At 41.7% G+C, this 25,346-nt stretch overlaps 2 protein-coding genes across 4 annotated transcripts in view; both read right to left on the minus strand.

The window, feature by feature from the left end:
* uvrag (UV radiation resistance associated) overlaps positions 1-7,874 on the minus strand; it is a 104,499-nt gene extending 96,625 nt beyond the window's left edge. The window contains exon 1 of one of the 3 annotated variants that reach the window (XM_003225430.3): positions 7,673-7,872. In XM_003225430.3, coding sequence (XP_003225478.1) covers positions 7,673-7,753 — 81 coding nt within the window. In that variant the 5' untranslated portion in view covers positions 7,754-7,872. Of the gene's footprint in view, positions 1-7,672 lie in introns of all 3 variants that reach the window. The other 2 variants (XM_008117777.2, XM_062974464.1) reach the window with 2 other exon arrangements.
* Positions 7,875-13,357: 5,483 nt separating this feature from the next.
* Positions 13,358-25,346, minus strand: part of dgat2 (diacylglycerol O-acyltransferase 2) — a 41,941-nt gene continuing 29,952 nt past the window's right edge. Inside the window, exons 5-8 of the mRNA XM_062974465.1 lie at positions 23,312-23,516; positions 21,123-21,297; positions 18,255-18,457; positions 13,358-16,868 (exon numbers count right to left, since the gene is read on the minus strand). Coding sequence (XP_062830535.1) covers positions 16,714-16,868; positions 18,255-18,457; positions 21,123-21,297; positions 23,312-23,516 — 738 coding nt within the window. The 3' untranslated portion in view covers positions 13,358-16,713. The remainder of the gene's footprint in view (positions 16,869-18,254; positions 18,458-21,122; positions 21,298-23,311; positions 23,517-25,346) is intronic.

Here is a 25,346-nt window from a genome sequence, read left to right on the forward strand (position 1 = left end):
ATGGATCAACAGTCTGACACAATCTAAGGCAGCTTCCTGTGTTTTCAGTAAGATTTCAAAATGCTTATCTATGCCCAAGACTCCAGAAAACCACTGCCACTGAATACAGTTAATATTGACATATAAGTACCAAGGACATCTGAGATCACATCTCTTACTCCTGGCGGCAGAAAGTAATGTTGCTCCTTTCTCCAAATATACTAACCGGCATACTTAGTTCCTTCATGCCAGACTCAGAACCTGGAAACATTAATCTTTTTTTATATTACAATCCTCCCCAGAAACCTCCATTAGCATAGTCAGATGTCGGAGATAGGTAGTAAAGTTCAAAGGAGTAACTTTTTCAAGCTCTGCCCAACAATAGTAAGAGATTGCTATTTTCACCATCACTGGACTGGAAGAAACTTCCTGTCCCTTTCTTGATTGTATAAAAGAGGCAGACATGGACAAAGTTTAATGTGCCCAGAGAAGAATAACCAAAATGGTCAAAAGTCCAGAAGCTAAGACCCATGAGGAGCAGCTTAGAGAGCTAGATATGTTTAGCTTGGGGGTGGGGGGGGGAGGTTGAAACTGGGCATGACACACCACACAAATAGATCCACAAAGGCAGACACATTTGTGTGCGTGCACATATCTGTGTGGTTGTTCATTCCCATTCCACCTATAATCCATGCAATGGATGTCCCTTTTCTTCACAGTTGGGATACATCTATAGAATCAATGCAGTTTGACACCATGCGTTCAATGCAATGGAAATCTAGGATTCATAGTTTGGAGAGGCACCATAAGTATTTGGCGAAATATCTGTAAAATTAAAAATGCTGTAATACTGCGCCATGGCAGTCAAAGTGCATTAATTTTACAGTGTAGATGCACCACCATGGTCCTCATCCAGGACACAAGATCTGCTCTTTTTTGTCAATAATTTTGACTTTGGTGGGAACAAGAAATAGGCCTCATTCACACTGACAATTTAATGCAGCTTCAAAGTGGGACTGAATAAAGTGGTTTTGTTGTGCAGATGATTACAAAAACTCCTGGAACCAGTTTAAAGCCTGGAGCATGATTACACACAAACCACAGAGCACTGGTACACATTAAGGGCTTCTTTTGTGTGAGTTTGTGGTAGTTTGTTGTCTGGCTTCCACAATGTGAAACTAGCTTTAAACTTCGGACTACCACAAATGGTCACTATAGATGAGGTCAAGGCCTTTTCCTCTGCTGCTCACAGTCTTTAAAACTCCCGCCCTTGAGAGGACTAGGATGGAAACTTTGTTTCATGCACACAACATTATTTAAAAAATATTGTGGATAGAATTACCTTCAGGCTATGTTTCTGAGGTGCATCTACAAATTTCATGTTAGATCCCATGTCGAAGACACCTCATTATGAATGTACGTATCACTACAGGTATTGATATGCTCCAGAATTCCAAAATACATGTGGTCCCAAGAATTTTGAATCAGGGATACCCAATCTGCTGTAAAAGCAATAATAATACAAGGATAAGACCCCCAGCTGCCTTAAAAGAGGCCATGGGTAGATCTAGACCAATGGTTTCCTATTTTTTTTTGGCCATGCACCACCTACCATCTCTAAAATCCTGATGCCACTCCTTCATGCCATATAATTTTTATTATTCAAAAAATGAACTCCTATTTACCTGGCGGAAGCCTAAAACTTTAAATACAAATGGTAAGGGTATTAGAATCATAGAATCATAGAGTTGGAAACGACCACGATGGCCATCTAGTCCAACCCCCTGCTATGCAGGAAAAACACAAACAAATTACCCCTGACAGATGGCCATCCTGGCTCTGTTTAAAAGCTTCCAAGAAAGCAGCTTCCACCACACTCCGAACAGAAAGTTTCACTGTTGAATTGCTCTCATGTTCAGGAAGTTCTCACAAATGTTCAGGTGGAATCTCCTTATCTGTGATTTGAGCCTATTGCTCCGAGACCTTAGTTTCCAAGGCAGCAAAAAAAAAAAAGCCTGCTTCCTCTTCCTTATGATATCCTTTCACATATTTATACATGACTATCCTCTCCTCCTCTCAACCTTCTCTTCTGGAGGGTTAACATACCCAGCTCTTTAAAATGCTCCTCTTCATAGTGGTTCATGGTATCCAGACCTTTGATTCTTTTAGGTGCCCTCCTCTGGACACCTTCCAGCTTGTCAATATCTCTATTAAATTGTGGTGCCCAGAATTGGACACAGTCTTCTTCGAGGTAAAGAAGTCTGACCAAAGCAGAATAGTGAGGCACCATGACTTCTCTCGATCCAGACACTTTGGATGCAGCCCAAAATCCTATTGGCTTTTTTAGCTGCTGCACCACACTGTTGGCCCTTCAACTTGTTGTCCATAAAGACTCCAAGATCTTTCTCACATGGACTATTGTCAAGTCAAGTGTCATCCATTTTGTATCTTTGCATTTCATTTCTTCTGCATAACAAATTAACAAAGCTAACAAAAATGCATTTTGTTAGTTTTGGCCCAGCACTCTAATCTGTTTTCATTTTAAATTCTGATCCTGTCCTGTGGAATATTGGCTATCCCTGATAAGAACGCCCTCTAAACCTTCATCCAAGTCATTAGTAAAGATGTTGGACAGAACTGTGGCACTCCACTAGTCACTTCTTTCCAGAATTAACAGGAACCATTGTAGAGAAGCACTATTTGGGTTTGGTCGCTTAACCAATTATAGATCCACCAAATAGTAGCATTACCTAACCTACATTTGACTAGTTTGCTTGCAAGAAGATCATGGGGGACCCCAAATAAACTTCGATCACAATTCCAGGATAATTAATGTTATGGTTGAGCCTTCTGGCTCTGGTACTAGGAGACGGGGTCGTAAGACTCCTCAAGAGTCAGACTCTTTTGAGGAGCGTGAAAGGAAACGGCTCCGGGACTTATTTGCAGAACCAACAGATGAAGACTCCTTTGAGGGTTTTACCGAGGGAATGGAGGAAGAGATGGTTAGCTCAGAGGAGGATGACATGGAGTGGACTCGTGTGAGGGAGGATTTGGGTGTCACCGGCAATGATAGCATGGGAGGCGAATGGCGGGTTGCAGGATCAGACCCATGGACGGGCTGGAGGGATGGAGCGGGATCCACAGCTGGGGATGTTGTGGGGCGTAGTCAAAGGTGTTTTAGCTCTGATGAGGATGATGATGAGGAGGCACCTGGAATTAGGATAGCAGCTGACAGCGATGAGGAGTTATGAACTGGGATAAAATGGGGTTTAGGATCAATGGCTAATTGCGTTGGGCAAGGTAATCTGGACGAACGCTTGGGCTCTTGTTGGGGAACTTCCTGAAGACGGGTGTGATTCGTTGCTGGATACGTAAGTTACCAAGGACACTGGGCATAGACGGCGGGAGGAACTGTGTGGGGTTTTTCTGTGCAACTTGTGTTTAATCTTGATAGTTTGGACCTCCGTCGTCTTTTTGACGGACATTAATTACCTACTCTGGATTGACGCTGGACTGACTGACTACGACCTCGGACTATCCCTTCTGTGGCTTTCGGTGGAACTGGCGGAACTTTAGACGTCTGCACTTGGCTTTCGACCTTGGACCGGATTGGGACCCTGCTGACCGCCGTTACCCTGATTGATGTGCCTGGACCCGGATTTCACTCGTTGCACGGAGGAGTAAACAGCCTTAGTTACTCATCTGTAGCTTTTGAGTAGCAGAGAGGAATCTGCTGCCAGCTTTTGTGTTCATTTTGACCTTTGTTTACCAACTTTTGTTTGTTTAAATTGCCAGGCTGAAGTAAGCACTTTTGATTTAATCCGGATTAAACTCCTGTTTAATCCGGTTTATCCTTTCGAACCGTTTTAGTTCAAACGGAGCTGTTTCTGTTACTTTTCACACTGAAGACAAGTGTTTGCCTAGTCCTTTGTTTCCTACGGGCATTTTTTAGTTCTGTAACTTTAATAAACTGTGTTGTACTCTATTTGGTGGTGTTCTGTCTATGACAATTAATGTTACCATTCTCCAATTTCACTAAAAATTACGTTCCCAATTCAATGGCACGTTTGGCCTTTTTTGTCATAAAGAAACACAGGCAATGAAGCCAGGTTCAAAACTTCAGCTTTCTGACATTCGGGAAGTCATTTGTTGATGGATGATGATATGTCAATGCACATTCTTTCAATGCTCATTATCTATTTGAAAGGTTATTTTCCCCAACAAGTATTTTAAGTAGCCAGCAAGATGTCAGTAAAAATTCACGGGAATTTATTTTCCCATACAAAAATATTGACTTACCTATGAAGATAATTGTGCTTTGGATCCCCCCCCACCCGATTTCTTGCTACAGCCATATGCAAAACAAAATACCCCTTTTCATATATTGTGTATAGATTGTGTTGTTGAAGGCTTTCATGACAGGAATCGCTGGGTCGCAGTGAGTTTTTTGGGCTGTATGGCCATGTTCCAGCTGCATTTTCTCCTAACGTTTTGCCTACTTCTGTGGCTGGTATCTTCAGAGGTTGGTTGGAGGTAAGGAAGTGGAGTGTACATATATCTGTGGAATTTGCAGGGTGGAAGAAAAAACCCTTGCCTGTTTGATCGAAAAGTTGGAGGTTCGAATCTGGGGTGTAGGGTGAGCTCCCGTCTGTCAACTCTAGCTCCCTATGCGGGGAGATGAGAGAAGCCTGCCACAGGATGGTAAAACATCAAACATCTGAGTGTCCCATGGGCAACGTCCTTGCAGACGGCCAATTCTCTCAAACCAGAAGCGAAGTGTCAGTTAACACCTCCCAAACAGAGGATGCCTCCAAGCAACAACAGCCAGGGTACCTCTATGCAGATACCCTCATTAATTGACTTTGCAGCTTTATGGGTACTTAAATGGTAATTCAAGCTTGCTAATTGCAGCATTCAGACATGAGTTCTTTATCCCACCTTGGACATTATTTCACAGATATATTTAGGTTGCAAGTGGCAGACAAGTGTCTCAAGCTGTGAGGATTACCTGGGAAGGAATCCCACTGGAGCAATGAAGCACAACATACCCGGGAGTCACTCTGGACCGTGCCCTGACTTACAAGAAACACTGCTTGACTATCAAGCAAAGAGTGGGCACTACAAATAACATCGTACAAAAGCTGACTGGCACATCCTGGGGATCACAACCAGACACAGTGAAGACATCTGCCCTTGCGCTTTGCTACCCTGCTGCTGAATATGCATGCCCAGTGTGGAATACATTTCACCATGTTAAAACAGTGGATGTAGCTCTTAATGAGACGTGCCGCATCATCACAGGATATCTACACCCCACACCACTGGAGAAATCATACTATTTAACCAGCATTGCACCACTTGACATCCGCTGGGAAGTAGCAGCCAGCAATGCAAGGACCAAGGCACTGACAATTCCAGCCCATCCCCTGTTCAGTTATCAGCCAGCATGCCAACACCTTAAATCAAGAAATAGTTTTCGAAGATATGCAGAGATATTCGCAGGAACACCTCAGCAAGCAAGAGTCCAAAAGTGGCAGGCTAAAATCCAGAACCTCATTCAGTGGCTGATACCAGATGAGAGACTCCCTCCTGAGCACACAGAAGACGGGGCGACTTGGAAGGCGCTGAACAGACTGAGCTCTGGCACCACAAGATGCAGAGCCAACCTTAAGAAATGAGGCTACTAAGTGGAATCCGCAACATGTGAATGTGGAGAAGAGCAAACCACAGACCACTGACTCCAATACAGTCTGCACCCTGCCACTATGGAGGACCTTCTTACAGCAACACCAGAGGCACTCCAAGTGGCCAGCTACTGGTCAAAGGACATTTAGTATTATGCCAAATTGTTTTCTTTTAAACTTTGTGTTTTCAAATACATTACAACTCGTACCTTCAGTTTGCTTCTGACATGATAAATAAATAAATAGATATATTTACACTGCACTTGCTTCACCACCAATAGTCATCAGTTGGGAGCCCTTCCCACCAAGGAATAACTGCCACTCTGGGGCCAGAGTGAAGAACCAGGAAGCCAGGAAGATATCATTCCACCATGTCTCCTGTGTCATTATGACAATATAATATTGTATAATGTTGATATTGTGTTGTGCTAGTGATGTGATATATTGTATGTACATGTGGGATTGATGGTAATATTGTAGTGTTTTACAGTGTGATAGTGATAGTAATACACTATTCAACCCTGACCAGGACCGCCTTCCACCTGGAAACCGATGTCCTCACTGCGGTAGAACATGCAGATCAAGAATAGGTCTCTTCAGCCATCTAAGAACCCACCCTCAAGACCCCACAACTGGAAGACCATCATCCTCGAACTACGAGGGATCGCCTAAGTACTGCCTCTCAAATACACTATTATAATTGTGCATTGCGTGTTGCATGTGATATAGCTAGTGGTGTTGCGGTGTGGTGGTGTAGTGCAGTGTGGTGGTGTATGATGCTTATGTTGTGCTGTACCAGTAATGTAATGTATTGCACAGTAGAGTCTAACTTGCCCAACGTAAACGGGCTGGCAGAACGTTGGATAAGTGAATATGTTGGATAATAAGGAGAGATTAAGGAAAAGCCTATTAACCATTAAATTAGGTTATGATTTTACAAATTAAGCACCAAAACATCATGTTATACAACAAATTTGACAGAAAAAGTATTCAATACACAGTAATGCTATGTAGTACTTACTCTATTTACGAATTTAGCACCAAAATATCACGATGTATTGAAAACATTGACTACAAAAATGTGTTGGATAATTCAGAATGTTGGATAAGTGAGTGTTGGATAAGTGAGACTCTACTGTATATTGTATGTACATGTGGTAAGGATTGTGATATTGTAGTGTGTTGCATATGGTATTGCTAGTGGTGTTGCGGTGTAGTGCAGTGTGGTGGTGTACTATGCTTATGTTGTGCTGTACCAGTAATGTAATACAGTAGAGTCTCACTTATCCAACACTCGCTTATCAAATTTTCTGGATTATCCAACACTTTTTTGTAGTCAATGTTTTCAATATATAGTGATATTTTGGTGCCAAGTTGTAAATACAGTAATTTCTACATAGCATTACTGTGTACTGAACTACTTTTTCTGTCAAATTTGTGGTATAGCATGATGTTTTGGTGCTTAATTTGTAAAAGCATAACCTAATTTGATGTTTAATAGGCTTTTCCTTAATCCCTCCTTATCATCCAACATATTCGCTTATCCAACGTTCTGCCGGCCCGTTTATGTTGAATAAGTGAGACTCTACTGTATATTGTATGTACTACCTATAACTTGTAAGCTGCCCTGAGTCCCCTTCGGAGTAAGAAGGGCGGGATATAAATGTCACTAATAAATAAATAATAAACAGAACCTCTGAAGATGCCATTAGTCACAGATGAAGGCGAAACGTCAGGAGAGAATGCTACTGGAGCATGGCCATACAGCCCGGAAAACTCACAGCAACCCAGTGATTCCGGCCATGAAAGCCTTCGAGAAACCAAGGGGCTAGCTAGCTATTAAGAATGCCAAACAGATTTTCGCTGAGGCCCACATCAGTCTTAGGGTTGCATTGGAAGCCTTGCAAGGCCTGTTTGTGGATTGTCATGTGAAAAGAACCCTGAGGGGAGCTGTCTGGAAGGCCCTCCTCGCTGTCAGGCCCCGTGAGGCCTCCTCGGCCGAGACTCACCTGCTGGGAAGGGAGCTCCACATGCAGGGCGCGGGAAGCCGGGCCCGGCGGGGCCAGGACGGCGGCGGCGCTTTGGCTCATGCCGGAGAGAAACCGTTGACGGCAGCCCGGGAGCAGGAGCGGCCTTGGCGCCTGCGCACTGAGCGCCTTCCCTCAGGGAGCCATGTTGTTCCCCTCAACTGAACCAAATGAAGTGAACAACGGATGGACGAATGGGAGAGGCGGTGTCGAGGCCGGCGCCCCGCCCTCCGCGCACGGGGACCAATCGGGGAGCGGCGTGAGCCGCTCCCCGATTGGTCCCCGTGCGCGGAGGGCGGGGCGCCGGCCTCGACGCCGCCTCTCTCAATCGCCACTCCTCAAGTCACTCCATTACTCCTCGCGACCCATTGGTTGCTTTACCCTGGAAGGCGGGGCCAGCGCTTGAAGCAGTCAAAGCCAAAATAAATGACAGAGGCGTCATGTGTCTTCTCTGTTGTTGTCACGTGGCCACAAAAACTGACATGAACACTGGAAGAGAAGGAGGAGGGAGGTTGTCGCCATAGCAACAGGGGAGCAAGGCCTTCTTCCTTAAGGGGAAATACCCTCTCATCCTCTTGATGCAGCCTAGGATCGCCTTGGCCTTTGTCGCTGCTGCATCACGCTGCTGGCTCATGTCCGGTTTGCGGTCTTTTTTTTCTGGATTATTTGGTATAATCTGCCCACTCCGCTTCTGTGTCTGTTCAGGGACGTCCAAGTTGCCCATTCTTGGTTTGCCCCTGGGGAATGACCCTCATGGGGGCCTTCCAGTTAGGATTGCCTGGCTTTGCTGCCCACAGGGATATTTTTGCTGTTGCTGGGGGAACATTAAGAGGGGTGGTTGGTTATTATTACATGGGAAGCAACACTCTGAGGACAGAGGAGCCCCAAGGACGGCTAATGACTGAACAAAGGATGCCCCCCAGGCAAGAGACAAACCTTTCCAATGCTAATTAGGGTGATTAACTGAAACATTAATGCTGGCTTCCAACTGACAAAAGACTCTTGTCACACCCTGGACTCTCCACAGATATATATATATATATATATATATATATACACAGTAGAGTCTCACTTATCCAAGCCTCACTTATCCAAGCCTCTGGATAATCCAAGCCATTTTTGTAGACAATGTTTTCAATATATCATGATATTTTGGTGCTAAATTCATAAATACAGTAATTACTACATAGCATTACTGCGTATTGAACTACTTTTTCTGTCAAATTTGTTGTATAACATGATGTTTTGGTGCTTAATTTGTAAAATCATAACCTAATTTGATGTTTAATAGGCTTTTCCTTAATCCCTCCTTATTATCCAAGATATTCGCTTATCCAAGCTTCTGCCGGCCCGTTTAGCTTGGATAAGTGAGACTCTACTGTATATTTTCCTTTCCTTGCCTAGTTTACCCATGCCTCTCAACCTCTGAGGATGCCTGCCATAGATGTGGGTGAAACGTCAGGAGAGAATACTTCTGGAACATGGCCACACAGCCCGAAAGACATACAACAACCCAATCACAACATTCCCGCCAGGTAGGAACATACCGTATATACTCAAGTATAAGCTGATCCGAATATAAGCCGAGGCACCTAATTTTACCACAAAAAAACTGGGATAACGTATTGACTCGAGTATAAGCCGAGGGTGGGAAATGCAGCAGCTACGGGTAAATTTCAAACTAAAAAATAGATACCAATAAAATTTCATTAATCGAGGCATCAGTAGGTTAAATGTTTTTGAATATTTACCGTATTTCAAAGAAAAACAATAAACTAGCTCTATAAGTGGAAAAGTAGGGGCAACAAAAACAATAATAATAACAACAACAACAACAACTTCATTTGGATCCCACCCTATCTATCTCCCCATGGGGACTCAGGCTGGCTTCCAATATAGTAACAGGCAAACATTCAATACTTATATAAACAATGCAGAGCTAGATATGGATCTATAATTATAGATACTAATTTCACATATGCATTTCCCCCTGAAACGTTTGCAAATCCCCCCTCTGTGTGTATGTGTGCATTTCCCCTACAATATTTGCAAGCCATATACAGTGTGTGTGTGTGTGTGTGTGTGTGTGTGTATATATATATATATATATATATATATATATATATATATATATTCATATCTATCTAGACGTGTCTAGATATATTTGTGTGTTCATTTCCCCCTGTAATATTTGCAAGCCCTATATATAAGTAGGTAAGAATATATTCATAATTATCCAGACATCTCTCTTTATATAGATAATTATATCTATATATTGTTAGCGAGTATGTATAGCGGAACCAGCAGTGTCCAGTTAACACCATGTGCAAAAGACTCAGACCAGGCAGAGGAATTAAAAGAACAAAGAAAACTTTACTTGTTGAGTTGAAGTCAAATAAACAGTTCAGCAATCGTACAATGTCCTTGTAGTTGCATAGGATCAATAACTAATCAATCAGCATTCAATAGACCCAGCATAGCATATTGTAAACTGCTACTTAACCGTAGCTAGAGAGCCTGTCTTTTCTGTGCTCTCCCTACAAGCTCAGATTCCCGACAAGCTCAGCCACCTGCCAGAAAACCGATACATTGTTTGAGGCGTGGCTTGCCTCTGCAAAGATCTCAGCTCCCTTTTGGCAGAGATCTTCTGCAAGCAACTTTGCAAGGATTTCTTTACACACACACACATAGCAATTTGGCGCAATATATATGATTTGCAGAGACTTGCAACCATATGAGGGTAAATTCATATATAAAAATAATGTATATGTATGGCTACAGATACACAGGTACATGGATCTATATGTATATAGGATTTGCAAAGACTTGCAAACCTATGAGGGGAAAATTCATATATAAATTAATGTATATAGATAGATACAAATATAAAGGTACATAGAGATTGCAAAAGCTTGCAAGGGGTTAATGCCCATATATCTGTAGCAGAGTTTAACAAATATTTCAGGGGAAAATGCTTTCATAAGATTAATGAATATATATTTTTCTTCTTCCTGACTTGCAAGGGCATCTTTCTCTTTTCAAAACATTCCCTTGATTAAGAGCGAGGGAGGCTTTGCAAAAGAAAACACACTGATAAGGGAGGAGAAGAGAGAAATAGGTCACATATTGCAAGCAATAGCCTGCAGGCTCTGCTGCCGACTTGACCCTGACCTTGACCCCATTATAAGCCGGGGGAGGCTTTTTTAGCTCATAAAAAGGGCTGAAAAACCCGGTTTATCTTCGAGTATATACGGTAATTCATAACAAGTGTAATGCTGCAGTTGTACGGAATGTTCCAAGGCAAGCAGGTCAACACAGCCAAACATCAGCAGAGTTCTTAACAGCAACTTAGCAATTAGCAGAGTTCCTGAGCCTTATCTTGTTGTAATGAAACACAAACTTTAGGTTTCATCCAAAAAATACTTTGAAGACTTTATTTTGACTTGTTCCGTTTCACAGACTTTTTACAGGCTTCAGAATACTCAGAAACACATAGCTCACGATGGCATGAACTCCTTAGAAGTCCTCCTTCATGATGATAACTCTTCCAGGAGTGAACTTCCCTTCCAAGGGGTAGCTTTTTCTCACTTCCTGTTATCTCAGCCCTGTTCTTAACTATGAGTCTTTGTAAGTCAGATATTTGTAACTTGAGGACTGCCTGTATTTTGTATCTTTTGTATTTATCAAGTTGGATCACAATTCTAATCTTAGGACACTGGAGGCCAGGTGGCGCAGACGGCCATACCCGCAACCCGGTTTCTGCTTGGATTAATTACTTGACTTTCAAGCACCGAATGAGTGAGAGCTTAAGAGTCTTATGTGTTTGGTCACCCAAGGTTTTCGGAGTAATCCTCCTAACTGCGGAGATTTCTGCTTCGCAGAGAAATTTAACCGACAAGTTGCTGCTGGCTCTTGCCTTTTAAAAAATGAAAACTATAAAGAATAAAGCCATTGTTGATTTTAAATTTCGGGATTATATGAGTTTTAAAGAACAGAGGGTTGTTTTTGTTGGAAAAGAAGTAACTATTCTTCTCAATTACAGTAGTGTCTCGCTTATCCAAGCTTCACTTATCCAAGGTTCTGTATTATCCAAGGAAGTTTGCCTTTTAGTAGTCATTGTTTTTGTAGTAAATGTTGCAATGTTTTAGTGCTAAATTCGTAAATACAGTAATTACTACATACCATTACTGTGTATTGAACTGCTTTTTCTGTCAATTTCTTCTAAAACATGATGTTTTGGTGCTTAATTTGTAAAATCATAATGTAATTTTATGTTTAATAGGCTTTTGTCTTAATCCCTCCTTATTATCCAAGATTTTTGCTTATCCAATGTTCTGCCGGCCCGTTTATCTTGGATAAGTGAGACTCTACTATATTATTAACAAATAGATACAAATAGAGAAAATGTTTCTTTCTACAGGATAACTGTTCAGTATTGTGACGTATTGTAATGAAATAGATAAAGAAGTATATGCCATACTCATTGTGTTAAGTCTCTTTAAAGAGAGAGAAAAAGTATATTTATATATACTAATATTACTACTAATAATAATTTTAAAAGGAACAGAAGACTTATGATCTGGCTGTGGAAAAGTTTGGTAGTCACTTTTACTATTTCTTGTTATTCTTGTTTTTTATCTTCTGTATTCTTTATATTTTTAGTTTTAAAAATATTTTCTGTAGGATGCATGGGATAACCTTTGCTGCCGGAACTGTAGTCTTTTAGTATATAGATTTAGTATAATTTTAATAATATTTTTTACAGAAACTTTACTCACGTATTGTCTGTGGCTTCTTCTCTCACTTTTTCAATAGGTGCCAAATTAAGAAATTTTTTAACAGCTGAACATCATGTGTGGCTGAGAATTGTCCAAATATGTATCTGAGGTTTATGTTTCTGCACTCTCAGCCTCAGCCTCAGCAAACCTTCTCTGAACAAAAGTTGCCAAGAAAACCCTGTGATGTGGCAACCCTGTCAGAAATGACAGAGGCACATAACAACAATCTCGAGGTGGTGATCCATATGTATACACATATAAGGAGATAGAAGGAGCCCCGGTGGTGCAGTGTATTAAAGCACTGAGCTGCTGAACTTGCAGACCGAAAGGTCCCAGGTTCAAAACCAAGGAGCGGCGTGAGCGGCCGCTGTTAGCTCCAGCTTCTGCCAACCTAGCAGTCTAAAAACATGCCAATGTGAGTAGATCAATAGGTACTGCTCCGGCGGGAAGGTAACTGTGCTCCATGCAGTCATGCCTATGGCCACATGACTTTGGAGGTGTCTACGGACAACGCCGGCTCTTCGGCTTAGAAATGGAGATGAGCACCAACCCCCAGAGTCGGTCACAACTGGACTTAACGTCAGGGGAAACCTTTACCTATAAGGAAATATATATATAGTTTATCCCCTTCGATTGCACTTGCAAAATTCGGACTAAATTCTTGGCTTAGAACAGTGGTTCTCAACCTGGGATCATCAGATGTTTTTGGGCTACAACTCCCAGAAATGCCAGCCATTTTATCAGCTGTTAGGATTTCTGGGAGTTGAAGACCAAAAACATCTGGGGACCCCAGGTTGAGAACCAGTGGTTTAGAAGAACTCTTAAGGCCAGGCTCATAATAAAAATGGACCACACACCTCTGGATTGAGACAAGATAGATGGAAACCAATACATTTTTTCCTTACATTTATTTCTATAAATTTGTACAAAATTCTTTTCCCGATATACAATATTCCATGAAATGCCCAAAGGGTTGGAGCATTTCTTTTTTAAAGATCTGTATACACTTCATGTTTTAAGATCACAGGGATGCAAGAGCCCCAGAACCAAGGCCCTGGCGTCCTGCATTCACCCGAAGGCACATGTTGAGCTTGGATCGTTACCCACGATTAAAACGACGGAAGGCGGCAGGTTAAACATGCAAGTAGTGCAAAACATTTAAATAGGTATATAGATATGCACGCACATTGGGCTCTGAATATATTTCTCTATAAAGCTTCAGTCAACATCCATGTAAACAGTTAAAAAAAACAGTCAATATATTGTGCAGAAGAGCTATCGTTATATACATTCACTGCGGAACTGAGGAATCAGTAGAGTCTTCTTGAAAAACAGGGATTTCCAGACGCTTGCTTCCTACAAAATATTGTACTCCTGCTTACGATTTAAAGACACAATCTTTCAGATAGTCAGCATTCCTCCTTCAATATACTTTTAATATGGGGTGGGCAAGGTTACCTGTTCTGGAACCAATTTGCTCCAATGTCTAAAAGACCTTAAAACATGCTGAGGATGCCTGTTTTCAGGTCACTGTGTTGCAAATTTTGGTGGCAAACTGCAAAAAACACGTTTAAACTGAGCCTTTTTTATTGATTTTTCAGTGATTAGTGCTTTTTTTGTTTCTGCTTAAAGACCCTCGACTTATGAATGGGTCATATTGCAATGTAAGGAGCTGCAGTGACACAATGGGTTAAATCCTTGTGCCGGCTGGACTGCTGACCTTAAGATTCAGTTGCTGACTTGAAGGTTGCCAGTTCGAATCCGTGAAATGAGGTGAGCTCCCATCTGTCAGCTCTAGCTTGCAGGGACATGACAGAAGCCTCCCAGCTAACTCATCCAGGTGTCCCCTGGGCAAGGTCTCTGTAGACGGCCAATTCTCTCACACCAGAAGCGACTTGCCGTATGTTCTCAAGTCGCTTCTGACACAATAAAATAAAATTGCAATGTATTGTTTTGGCCCCAAAATCTGCCCTCTTATATAGGAAGTTGACTTATAGAAGAATATGTACAGTAACCTTCTACCTGCTCTATATTTGATAAAACATAAGAGGTTCTTTTCAGAAAGTAGCTGGCAATCTTTTCACTTCTCCTTTCCCATTCTCTATCATGGCTGGTTGAAAACCAGTTCTCAATTCCGCTTCAACATATTGCTGAGTGATAACACTTAACTTCCAGCATACTGACATTATTTATATAATATGCATGGGCAAACTTGGGCCCTCCAGGTGTTTTGGACTTCAACTAACCACAATTCCTAACAGCCGGTAGGCTGTTAGGAATTGTGGTTAGTTGAAGTCCAAAACACCTGGAGGGCCCAAGTTTGCCCATGCCTGATTTTTAACATTAGCCATTTTTGAAAACATCGAGTCATTCTAGCAATACCAAGATGAAGAAAGGGAGAACGTGAGGATACCGAGGAAAGCAATTAACTGAGCCAAGTCTGCTTTCAGGCATGGTCTTTGGTTCCCAGTCCCATTTGTACAACAAGATGAAGAAAGAAAGGGGAGAAAAAAAAAACAGGAGGAGGGAAAAAATGAGAAGTTGCATTGCTTGTGCTTCCAGGAGAGACCTTTCCCAAAAAGAAATCCCCTTGCACCACGTAACATCGGTTGTGTAAAACAGAATTGACTACAGTATCACTGAAAGAGTGTGGCTACAGAAGTGAGTGTGCATCCCATGAAGTTGAGAAATAAAAAAACGTAAGAATTTGGATTTCCAAATTTAAAAATCCCAGAAAGGTGCCTGTGCAATTCTAGCCTTTTCTTTGGAACCATGAGGACTAGCGACCACCTCCTTTCCCTCTCTAATGAAAACAGTGTTTTTTGCTGCTTCAAGAACAGAGAGAGATGATTTCTGCATGGTTTCACGCCTTCCGGGAGGGGCCAGGGAAGAACAATGTTCCCTTTCCTTTTCTTTGGTCTCCTTTGTAACTAAAAGAGGACTCTTTTTTCCTATGGAAAAGAGTCTTCATTTCCTTTTTTGCATTTCCCACAAAAAATGCTTCATTTCCATTCCCTTTAATCTTACCCACTTAGTGGGCTCCTTCATGTCACTATTCCCTGTCCTTATGCTATAAAGTGAATGCAAAAGGAGATGAGATGGTGCAAATCAGTGCACACAAAACTACAAAATGCTGGGGGCTCCACTCTTAAATCCGGTTTAGTTTTCCAATTGTAGGTGCGTGATTTGATTCCAGCCCCAATGGGTCCAGCTTACATGTAAAAGTGCTGCTGGAATGGCAAGGACAATGTCACGGGACATGCAGGCTGTGGAGAGGCGAGAACTGCTTGCAATGATACACTGGGCTATGTTGCAAGATCCTCATAGATACCAAAATCAGTGGAGGCTCAAGTCCCATTATATACAATGGCATAGCAAAATGACAACCCTTATATAAAATGGCAAATAGGTCAAATGAGTGCTAGAGAGAGCCTCTGGAACTAAAAATGGGAGCCTAAAGGAGGAACCATGCTTGGTTTCTTAAGCATGGTTGGTTAACTCCATGGATGCAGAAGCCCTGAATAGGTACAGCCGACTGGATTTCAATGTATACAGCATTTCTCATATTATTACTTATCACCACTAGAAAATGGCACTGCATGCAGTGCCTGCTTCATCAAGGCTAGCCAATCAAACTCCAGTCCAAATAAGTGCTTCGTTCCACAAACCCTGTTTCATTATCTAGGAAGGGCATGGCTCAAGGGCAGAATATATGCCTTGCCTGCATAATCTTCCAGGCTCAGTCCCAAGTGACCCCAGGCTGATAGGGTCTCAGGCTGACAAACCTGAGAAAGGCCTCCTGGGGATCCCAAGCCAACCATGGTCAATCAATGGCCAGTCAAAAGAAGGCAGCTTCCTTCCTTTTTGAGCTGCTCTGTTTCTAGCTCAAGGGCTCTGTGTTCTACCCTAAATGGCCATTGCAAAGGGCAACCTTTCTCTTCCCATTCAAAAGACGACATGGGGAGAGGTGTCGTGTCACCGACAGAGCAGGAAACACAATGAAACAGAAAAATAAAACGTTCCTACAGAGGTCTAACATTTTGAATATTTAGACAAACGTATTTTCCTTTTGTCCTTTTAAAAAAAGCTGGCGCACACTTCCGTGCTCACTTCCCTGGCTCACAGACAAAGAGACCAAACAAAGAAGAACACAACTTGGATTCTGGCAGGCGAAAAAAGGGTCTCTTTGCCAAGTGGTTTTTTGCTGCCGAAAACGCAAGACCGAAGGATCGTCTCTGGTGCCAGTCAATTGACTTCCAAGACCTCTGCTTCTGGCAGGCCAAACTTGGTCTTGTACTTGTCAAAAAGTTTAATCAGAGAGTTCATGTAGAGGCTGTGATAAAAGTCTATTTCCTTCTGGCTTGGATTTTCGATTTTGGGAATGGTGATGGGCTCCCCAACTGAAAAGGAAAAAAAAAGGGAAAATAAGGAAAATGTGGAACAACCTCAAACAGTTTTCCTCTAACTTGGAGCTTCCCAAACTGTGTGTCAGCTATACTAGGTATACCTATTGCTTGAACAAAACAAGAAACCCACGGATCTATGTGAAATAAGCAGTAAATAATATATATATATTTAAAAAAAATAATTGAAAGGTTTTCATGAGATATGTGATGTTTTCATATATGTGATTTTCCTGCTTCTTGGCAGAATGGGGTTGGACTGGATGGCCTGTGAGGTCTCTTCCAACTCTATGATTCTATGATTTCATTATTACAATTTATTTATGTGTCAGTATCTATTGTAAAGGGTTGGTTTAACCTCCAGTTTGTTAGTAAAACAGACCTAGACTCAGCATTTTATATGGTTTTAATTGATTGCTGATGTGTGTTTTAATTGCTTATAGGTTTAGATTGTTTACATTTTGATGTGTTTTATTGTTTACCTGTGCGGCACTGAATTTTTGCGGGATATGTAGGCCACCTTGAGTCCCCTCCGGAATCAAGAAAGGCGGGGTAAAAATGAAGTAAATAAATAAATAATAAATAAACTACTGTGTTGCAAAATGATGTATATGTAAAAAGTGTGTCACCAACATGAAATCTATGGATAGGTCTGCTCTAACTGGTGCTTTTCAGATTGTCAGGCAGAAAACTCAGTCTCGTGAGAGATGCAAAAAGCAAAGTTTATTATCATAGCTATGATAAGGCAAACAGCCGTAGGCACCCATTTCAATGGGTCCTGTACCATGTAAATGGCTGCCGCAACATGTGTGTAGCAAACAAAGAATATATACCTTTGGCTTATCTAAAATTGACCAATGGCTGAGGGTCTTCCTCACCTTCCACACCTACTTGGTATAAATGGTATCAATGACCTCACTGGTTTACTCTGAGCTTTCTTCTCTCTTTAGAACTTTCTGGAGAAAGGCACCAGCTCACAGAAAGGGAGGGGCATATGCAGAGGCAAAGCTACATAAGCAAAAGTTTATTATTTTCTGGCTTATGGTCCCTTCACTACTGTATCTCCCAACATGGAGCTGAAATGAGTGCTGAAACTGAGCAGGAAAGCAGATAACGAAGAATAACTTTGGCCAAAGGATCTACCAAGTCCCAGCACTGCTTTCAGTCCAATCCACTCATAGCCTGGTCAATATGATAAAGTTTATTCTAAGCATCACTATCTTATAGAACTTCAAATGTATGCAGACAACAACAAAGTGCATGCAAGCAATACCTAATGCATATGTGGTCATCCTTATCTGAAGGTCTATCTGACCATCACACAATAATAAGTAGCTCAGAGGAATGTGGTATTCATAGTGTATACTCAGGGGGGAGCCTTACCAACAGTAGTTATGGGTTTGGAATATGGCACCAAGCCCCAGCTGGTGGAGGAGAAGAGGCCCCGTCCGTGGAAGACGCAGGGAGCAAAGCCGACGTATTTCTGGAACTTCTTCTGCACCCACCTTCCCCAGGAGCCTTCTTCAAAGATCACCTGCTCATAGACCTCGTTCTCGCCAAAGGAGTAAATGGGCACCAGATCTGCTCTACAATGTGGAAACAATTCAGATCTCAGCACCCTTCTGTCTTTTCAAAATGCTAGAGCAGTTTAGGCACAGCTAAGGAAATTCCCCCCTTTTTGGAATACAGAGATGCCTTATATAGGTTAAATATCTCTTATTTGTGTTGTCGAAGGCTTTCATGGCCGGAATCGCTGGGTTGTGCATTATCTGGGCTGTAGGGCCATGTTCCAGAAGCATTCTCTCCTGACATCTATATCAGGCATCCTCAGAGGCTGTGAGGTATATTGGAAAACTAAGCAAGGGAGGTTGCAATTAATCACCTTGATTAGCATTAATGGCCTTGCAAGCTTCATTCCTGCCTGGGGAATCTTTTGTTCTAAGGTGTTAGCTGCCCCTGATTGATTCATGTCTGTAATTTCTCTGTTTTTAGAGTGTTGTTCCTTATTTACTGTTCTGATTTTTGAGTTTTTTAATACTGATAGCCAGATTTTGTTCATTTTCATTGTTTCCTCCTTTTTGTTGAAATTGTCCACATATTTGTGGATTTCAATGAATTCTATGTGTAGTCTGACATGATCGTTGTTACAGTGGTCCAGCATTTCAATGTTCTCAAATAATATACTGTGAATGAAGCTTTCAAGGCCATTAATGCTAATCAAGGTGATTAATTACAGCATTCACACTGGCCTCCAACAGACAAGAGTTCTTTCTCCCACCCTGGACCTTCCACAGATATATAAACCTCCCTTGCTTAGTTTTCCAATATACCTCACAACCTCTGAGGATGCCTGCCATAGATGTGGGCAAAACATCAGGAGAGAATGCTTTTGGAACATGGCCATACAGCCCGGAAAATGCACAGCAACCCACCATCTCTTATTTGATGGAGCCCCCGGTGGTGCAGTGGATTAAACCACCGAACCTGCTAACTGAAAGGTCGGTGGTTTGAATCTGGGGAGTGAGGTGAGCTCCCACTGGTAGCCCCAACTTCTGCCAACCTAGCAGTTCAAAAACATGCAAATGTGAGTAGATCAATAGGTACTGCTTTGGTGGGAAGGTAACGGCGCTCCATGCAGTCATGCCAGCCACATGACTTTGGAGGTGTCTACGGACAACGCCGGCTCTTTGGCTTAGAAATGGAGATGAGCACCAACCCCCAGAGTCGGACATGACTGGACTCAATGTCAGGGGAAAACCTTTACCTTACTATCTCTTATTTGAAAACATTCTGGATTTTGGAGTACCTAGTTTATAAATACAGTAGAGTCTCACTTATCCAAGCCTCGTTTATCCAAGCCTCTGGATTATCCAAGCCCTTTTTGTAGTCAATGTTTTCAATATATCGTGATATTTTGGTGCTAAATTCGTAAATACAGTAATTACAACATAACATTACTGCATATTGAACTACTTTTTCTGTCAAATTTGTTGTATAACATGATGTTTTGGTGCTTAATTTGTAAAATCATAACCTAATTTGATGTTTAATAGGCTTTTCCTTAATCTCTCCTTATTATCCAAGATATTCGCTTATCCAAGCTTCTGCCGGCCCGTTTAGCTTGGATAAGTGAGACTCTACTGTATGTGCATAATAGGGTATTTTGGAGATAGGAGCCAAATCTAAACCTGAAATTCAGTTATGCTTCATACACATCTTAGACGCAAAGGCATATTTATGTTGAGATTAGGCAAGCCCCCACATTAGCAGCCTTTAAGAAAGACCTGAAAACATGGCTCTTCTGCTGTGCTTTTGGAGAGTAATTACTGCATACATCCTCTCTGTTGCTCCCCTCCAATATCTTTCCTCCAGATTGCATCACTATTTTATGACCCTGTTCTTTGTGGTTTTTACTCCTATTTCTTTTCTCACCCCGAGTTTTAACTTAGTGTTCATGTGGCCCGTCCTTGTTTTTATTGTTCTGCTGATTTTGCGTTGTAATGTATATTATCATTTACTGTAATGTTCAATATGTTATGATTTGTTGTTCTTTTTATATTCTGTTATATTGTATTGTTCTGGGCATGGCCCCATGTAAACCGCCCCGAGTCCCCATTGGGGAGATGGTAGCGGGGTATAAATAAAGTTTATTATTATTATTATTATTATTATTATTATTATTATTATTATTATTATTATTGCAATATCTTCAATACTTTTGTGCATCAAAGAAACCTGAAGCACATTCAGCCATCATACAGGAAGAGGACAACTATTCTCAGTCACCTCTATAGACACTTTTAGAAGCCGATTTGAGTCTCCTTTGGGAGAGATAAAGTGGGGTATAAATAAATATAATAATAATAATAATTTTGGAGTACAGTAATCCGGATGAGGGATGCTCAACTTTATTATTACTTTATTTCATTCATTGTAGTTCCATTTGATTCCACCAGGTAGCAATAGTTCTCCAAGTCCTGCTGGAATTTTCTGCAACAAACCACATGCTCTGAATGTGGAAACTTCAGTTTTTCGGTCCCTTGACACCTTCTAGGGCCATGGCTTCCATCCTTTGTTCCTCCATTACAGCCTCAGGCCCCTTCCTTTCTCAGCTTAAGCGGCTGAGGGGGAAAAGGAAAGGACCTGAGCTGTTAGGAATGGTGGGAGTTGGAGTCCAAAACACCTGGAGGGCCCAAGTTTGCCCATGCCTGGTCTAAGGGTTTCACCAGGACGGCATTGTCCTCTCCTTACCCATGCCGTAATGCCAGCTTCACAAAGCCTTTCCGGTTCTTGAGGGTGACAGAGTTCTTGCCCGGCGTACAGTTCAGGGACTCGGCTGCGCCCCCCACCACAATCACAATGGCGTTCCCAGTGCCGTTCTTGGAGAGGATGAAGTCTATGGTGTCGCGGTTCACTGGGCAGATACCTGAGCATTTCAGAGACAAGATAGCCGTTATAACAACATATCCATATTTCATATTTCTTCTAACGTGGGAAGAAATGGGTTAAAAGTACTAAAACAAAAGTTAAAGATTTCTTTGTCAGGGTGCATGGACATTACAGAAATAGGAGCCGTGGTGGCGTAATGGGTTAAACGCTTGTGTCGGCTGAACTTCTGACTTGAAGGTTGGGTTGCTGACCTAAAGGTTGCCAGTTCAAATCTGTGAAACACGGTGAGCTCCTGTCTGTCAGCTCTAGCTTGCAGGGACATGAGAGAAGCCTCCCAGCAGGATGGTAACACATTTAGGAATCCCCTGGGCAACGTCTCTGTAGACAACCAAATCTCTCATACCAGAAGCAACTTGCAGTATGTTCTCAAGTTGGTTTTGAAACAATAAAAATAAAATAAAATGAAATAAAAAGCAGCTTGACACCACTTCAGTTAGGGAAGCCTGGGATTTTCAGTTCAGTGAGGCACCCATACTCTTTGGAAAAAAAACGACTAATGACCAGGTGAAATTACAAATCTCATGGGGTTAAAGTGGTGTCAAACTGCATTAATTCTACAGTGTAGATGCACCCTGAGTGTCTCGTCAAGTGTGATGAATTTGCAATTGTGCACAAGATTTTTTCCGAAGACAGAACCAGAAGGTGGGGGAAAACACTTCAAGAAAATGAAGGAGTAAACTTATGTAGGGAAGCTAAGTATTTCCTTCCTAGCTACTGTTAGAGTTTGGTAAGCTACCTATCAGATTCATGGTTAATTGTAAAGTGAGGAGTGACTAAGCAGTATGTAAGTTGTGAGTAAATCACATAGTAATGAATGGGACCTGTAAGCAATTTTTTTTCCGTGTAGGAGCGACTTGAGAAACTGCAAGTTGCTTTTGGTGTGAGAGAATTGACCGTCTGCAAGGATGTTGCTGAGGGGATGCCTGGATGTTTGATGTTTTACCATCCTTGTGGGAGTCTTCTCTCATGTCCCTGCAAGGGAAGCTGGAGCTGACAGAGGGAGCTCACCCGTTCTCCCTGGATTCAAACCACCGACCTGTTGGTCAGCAGTCCTGCCGGCACATTGCGCCACCGGGGAAGAATAGGCTGCAGGGCGGATGATGTAATGCAGCAGGTTAAGAGGAATGTAAATTAAGCAAGCAACCACAGCCTGTGGGCTTCCCAAGAATCTGGAGTGTTTGGGACTTCCCAATGATAGAGCTTGTGGACTTTGCTGTAGTGGAGATTTGAACTTCCCTATAGAAGAGAGTTTGGTGTGTTTGATTTGATTCTGTGAACTTGTGGATCAAATGTTGCTCTAAGACTGAAGACACAGTAAATATTATACTGCAAGTAGTACCGCAGAAGGAGGAGAGGCTGTGTACAAATTGTATATTTTGGTTTGTGTAACTGTAAAGATAAAAACCCTTCCTGGTTGGATGATGACAATCTATGCTGTTTGTTTAATGTACTCCAGAGTTACTAAGAATATCAGTACTCACTTCTGCTGTGTAGCCTGAAGTTTGATAAAGTGCTGAAAGGCTAGAAAATTATCCAACTGCTACAAGACTTCTAAAATCATCTGTGGCTCCCGGGTGTTTTGGCCTACAACTCCCAGAAACGTCAGCCAGTTTACCAGCTATTAGGTTTTCTGGAGTTGAAGGCCAAAACATCTGGGGACCAACAGGTAGAGAACCACTGCTCTAGATCCCATCTGGAGGCTGTTGTTGTTGTTGTTATATTTTTATACCCTAATTTATCTCCACAAAGAGGACTCAAAACAGCTGAACATGGTCAGTCCTATCTAATACTTGGATGGGAGACCACCAAGGCATACCATGTGCTGTAGGCTGGATTTCAGGGGAAGGAACTGGACAAAACACCTCCTTGCTTAAGAACACCCTATGAAATTCATGGGGTCACCATAAGTCAACAGGCAGCTTCAAGGTATGTACAGACACACAAGACTCGATTGAGTTAGGTTTTCTGAATACTGGTTGTGGAATCCTTACCTCCAGACATTAAGTAGTCCCTCAAGATGGGCATCCGGAAGTTCCCGGCCAATGTAGCAAGGTATGGCCGGATCCCAGGGAACTTCTGGCCCACGCCCGTTGCCTCCGTACTAAAGTTGCAGAAGGCACCCAGTCCCATGATTCCATGAGGATGGTAGCCAAAGATGTAGTTCCTGTTGGTCATCAAGTTGTGGGTTTTAACCAGCTGGGGAAAAAAAGAAGGGAAGGAGATGCAAAGGTTACTTCAAGCAGAATGTAAAGGTCCTCCCCTCATGTTGAAAATGAAACACAGATAAAATGTAGAGTAATCCATGCACGATGCAGGTCAAGTATCTCTTATGCAGAATTTCAGAAATACTCCAAAATTGCCCACATGTGTGGTTGAGACAGTGACATCTTTGCTCTCTGATGGCTCAATGTACATATACTTTGTTTCATGCACAAAGAGATTTGTTAATCTTATTGTATAACAATCTTCAGGCTATGTATATAAAGTGTATATGAAACATAAATGAATTCCATGTTTAGATTTGGGTCTTACTGCTAAGATATCTCATTATGTAAGTACAGTAGAGTCTCACTTATCCAAGCTAAACGGGCCGGCAGAACATTGGATAAGCGAGTATCTTGGATAATAAGGATGGATTAAGGAAAAGCCTATTAAACATCAAATTAGGTTATGATTTTACAAATTAAGCACCAAAACATCATGTTATACAACAAATTTGACATAAAAAGTAATTCAATACTCAATAATGTTATGTTGTAATTACTGTATTTACAAATTTAGCACCAAAATATCATGATATATTGAAAACATTGACTACAAAAATGCCTTGGATAATCCAGAACCTTGGATAAGCGAGTCTTGGATAAGTGAGACTCTACTGTATAATGAGAATGTACAGGTCTTCCAATTTTTTTTAATGAAATCCCTAACTTCTGTTCTCAAGCATTGCGGATAAAGGATACTCAGCTGGTATTATTGTTCTCATATTTCTTATCTGCCTGTAGACAACATACAATTTTGCAATGGTTGTAAATTAAGAAGGCAATATCCCATAAAATTGCAGTGAAATCATATGGAAATCCAATGGTATAAAATGAGAACTAGAGGGAATGAAATCATTTTCAGCAGCACAATGTTGAATAAAATGTTATAAAGGAGACATTTGTTTATTTAATGCACCTTAAACTGCCCACCAATTAAATCTTGCTGGCTTGTGTGCAATTTGTTAAAATGAATTTTTTAAAAATACAGTCAGCCCTCAACATTCACTAGGCTACCTGGAGTACTCCAGCCTTGAAATACTCAACACTGTTGAACACCTTTTTAAAAACATTCAGACCAAAGTCCACAGCAAATAAACATGTTGTTATGTTCCTTCAAGTAGTTTCTTACTTGTGGTAATCCCAGTGGACCTATCATATATATATTTTTCTTCCTAAGGTTGAGAGTAATGTCACCCAATGGGTTTCTATGGCTGAGTGGGAAACTGAACCCTGGTCTCCATAGTTGGGTCCCATGCTCAAACCACAAGACTACACTGGCTCACCCACAACCTTCCAAAATGAACCTCAAAGTTTGGTTTTTCCTTGGGAATCATTTTCAAAGTCAGAGGGAGAATTTTTTTTAAAACCCTCTGCTATAGTTTCCACCAGCTCCCCAGCATTGTGAGCGAAAACTGTTCACCTGGGCGACGCAACAGAGAGCAAGGCAAGGAAAAGTCATCCAAGTTGGGAAAGTAACTTGATCTTTGTTGTGAAGCTCAGCTTTCATGCCTGAAGGTTCACAAGCCCTGTATTGTTTCTTTTCTCTCAATTACTTGGGTTTTTGAATCTCAACAATGCAGAAAGCAACAGATGGAGTTGCTAAGTAGAATTGCTCTCAAGTTGGCTGGTTGAACAGACGGACAGATGGATGGACAGAAAGACAGATAGATAAAACTTGAATTGTAAAACGGAATTGCTCTCTGGTTGGTTGGTTGGACGAATGGACAGCCAGCCAGCCAGGGCACGCAGATAGATCTAGAAT

The sequence above is a fragment of the Anolis carolinensis genome, chromosome 3 (genome assembly GCF_035594765.1).
Source record: "Anolis carolinensis isolate JA03-04 chromosome 3, rAnoCar3.1.pri, whole genome shotgun sequence".
Taxonomy (NCBI): Eukaryota; Metazoa; Chordata; class Lepidosauria; order Squamata; family Dactyloidae; genus Anolis; species Anolis carolinensis.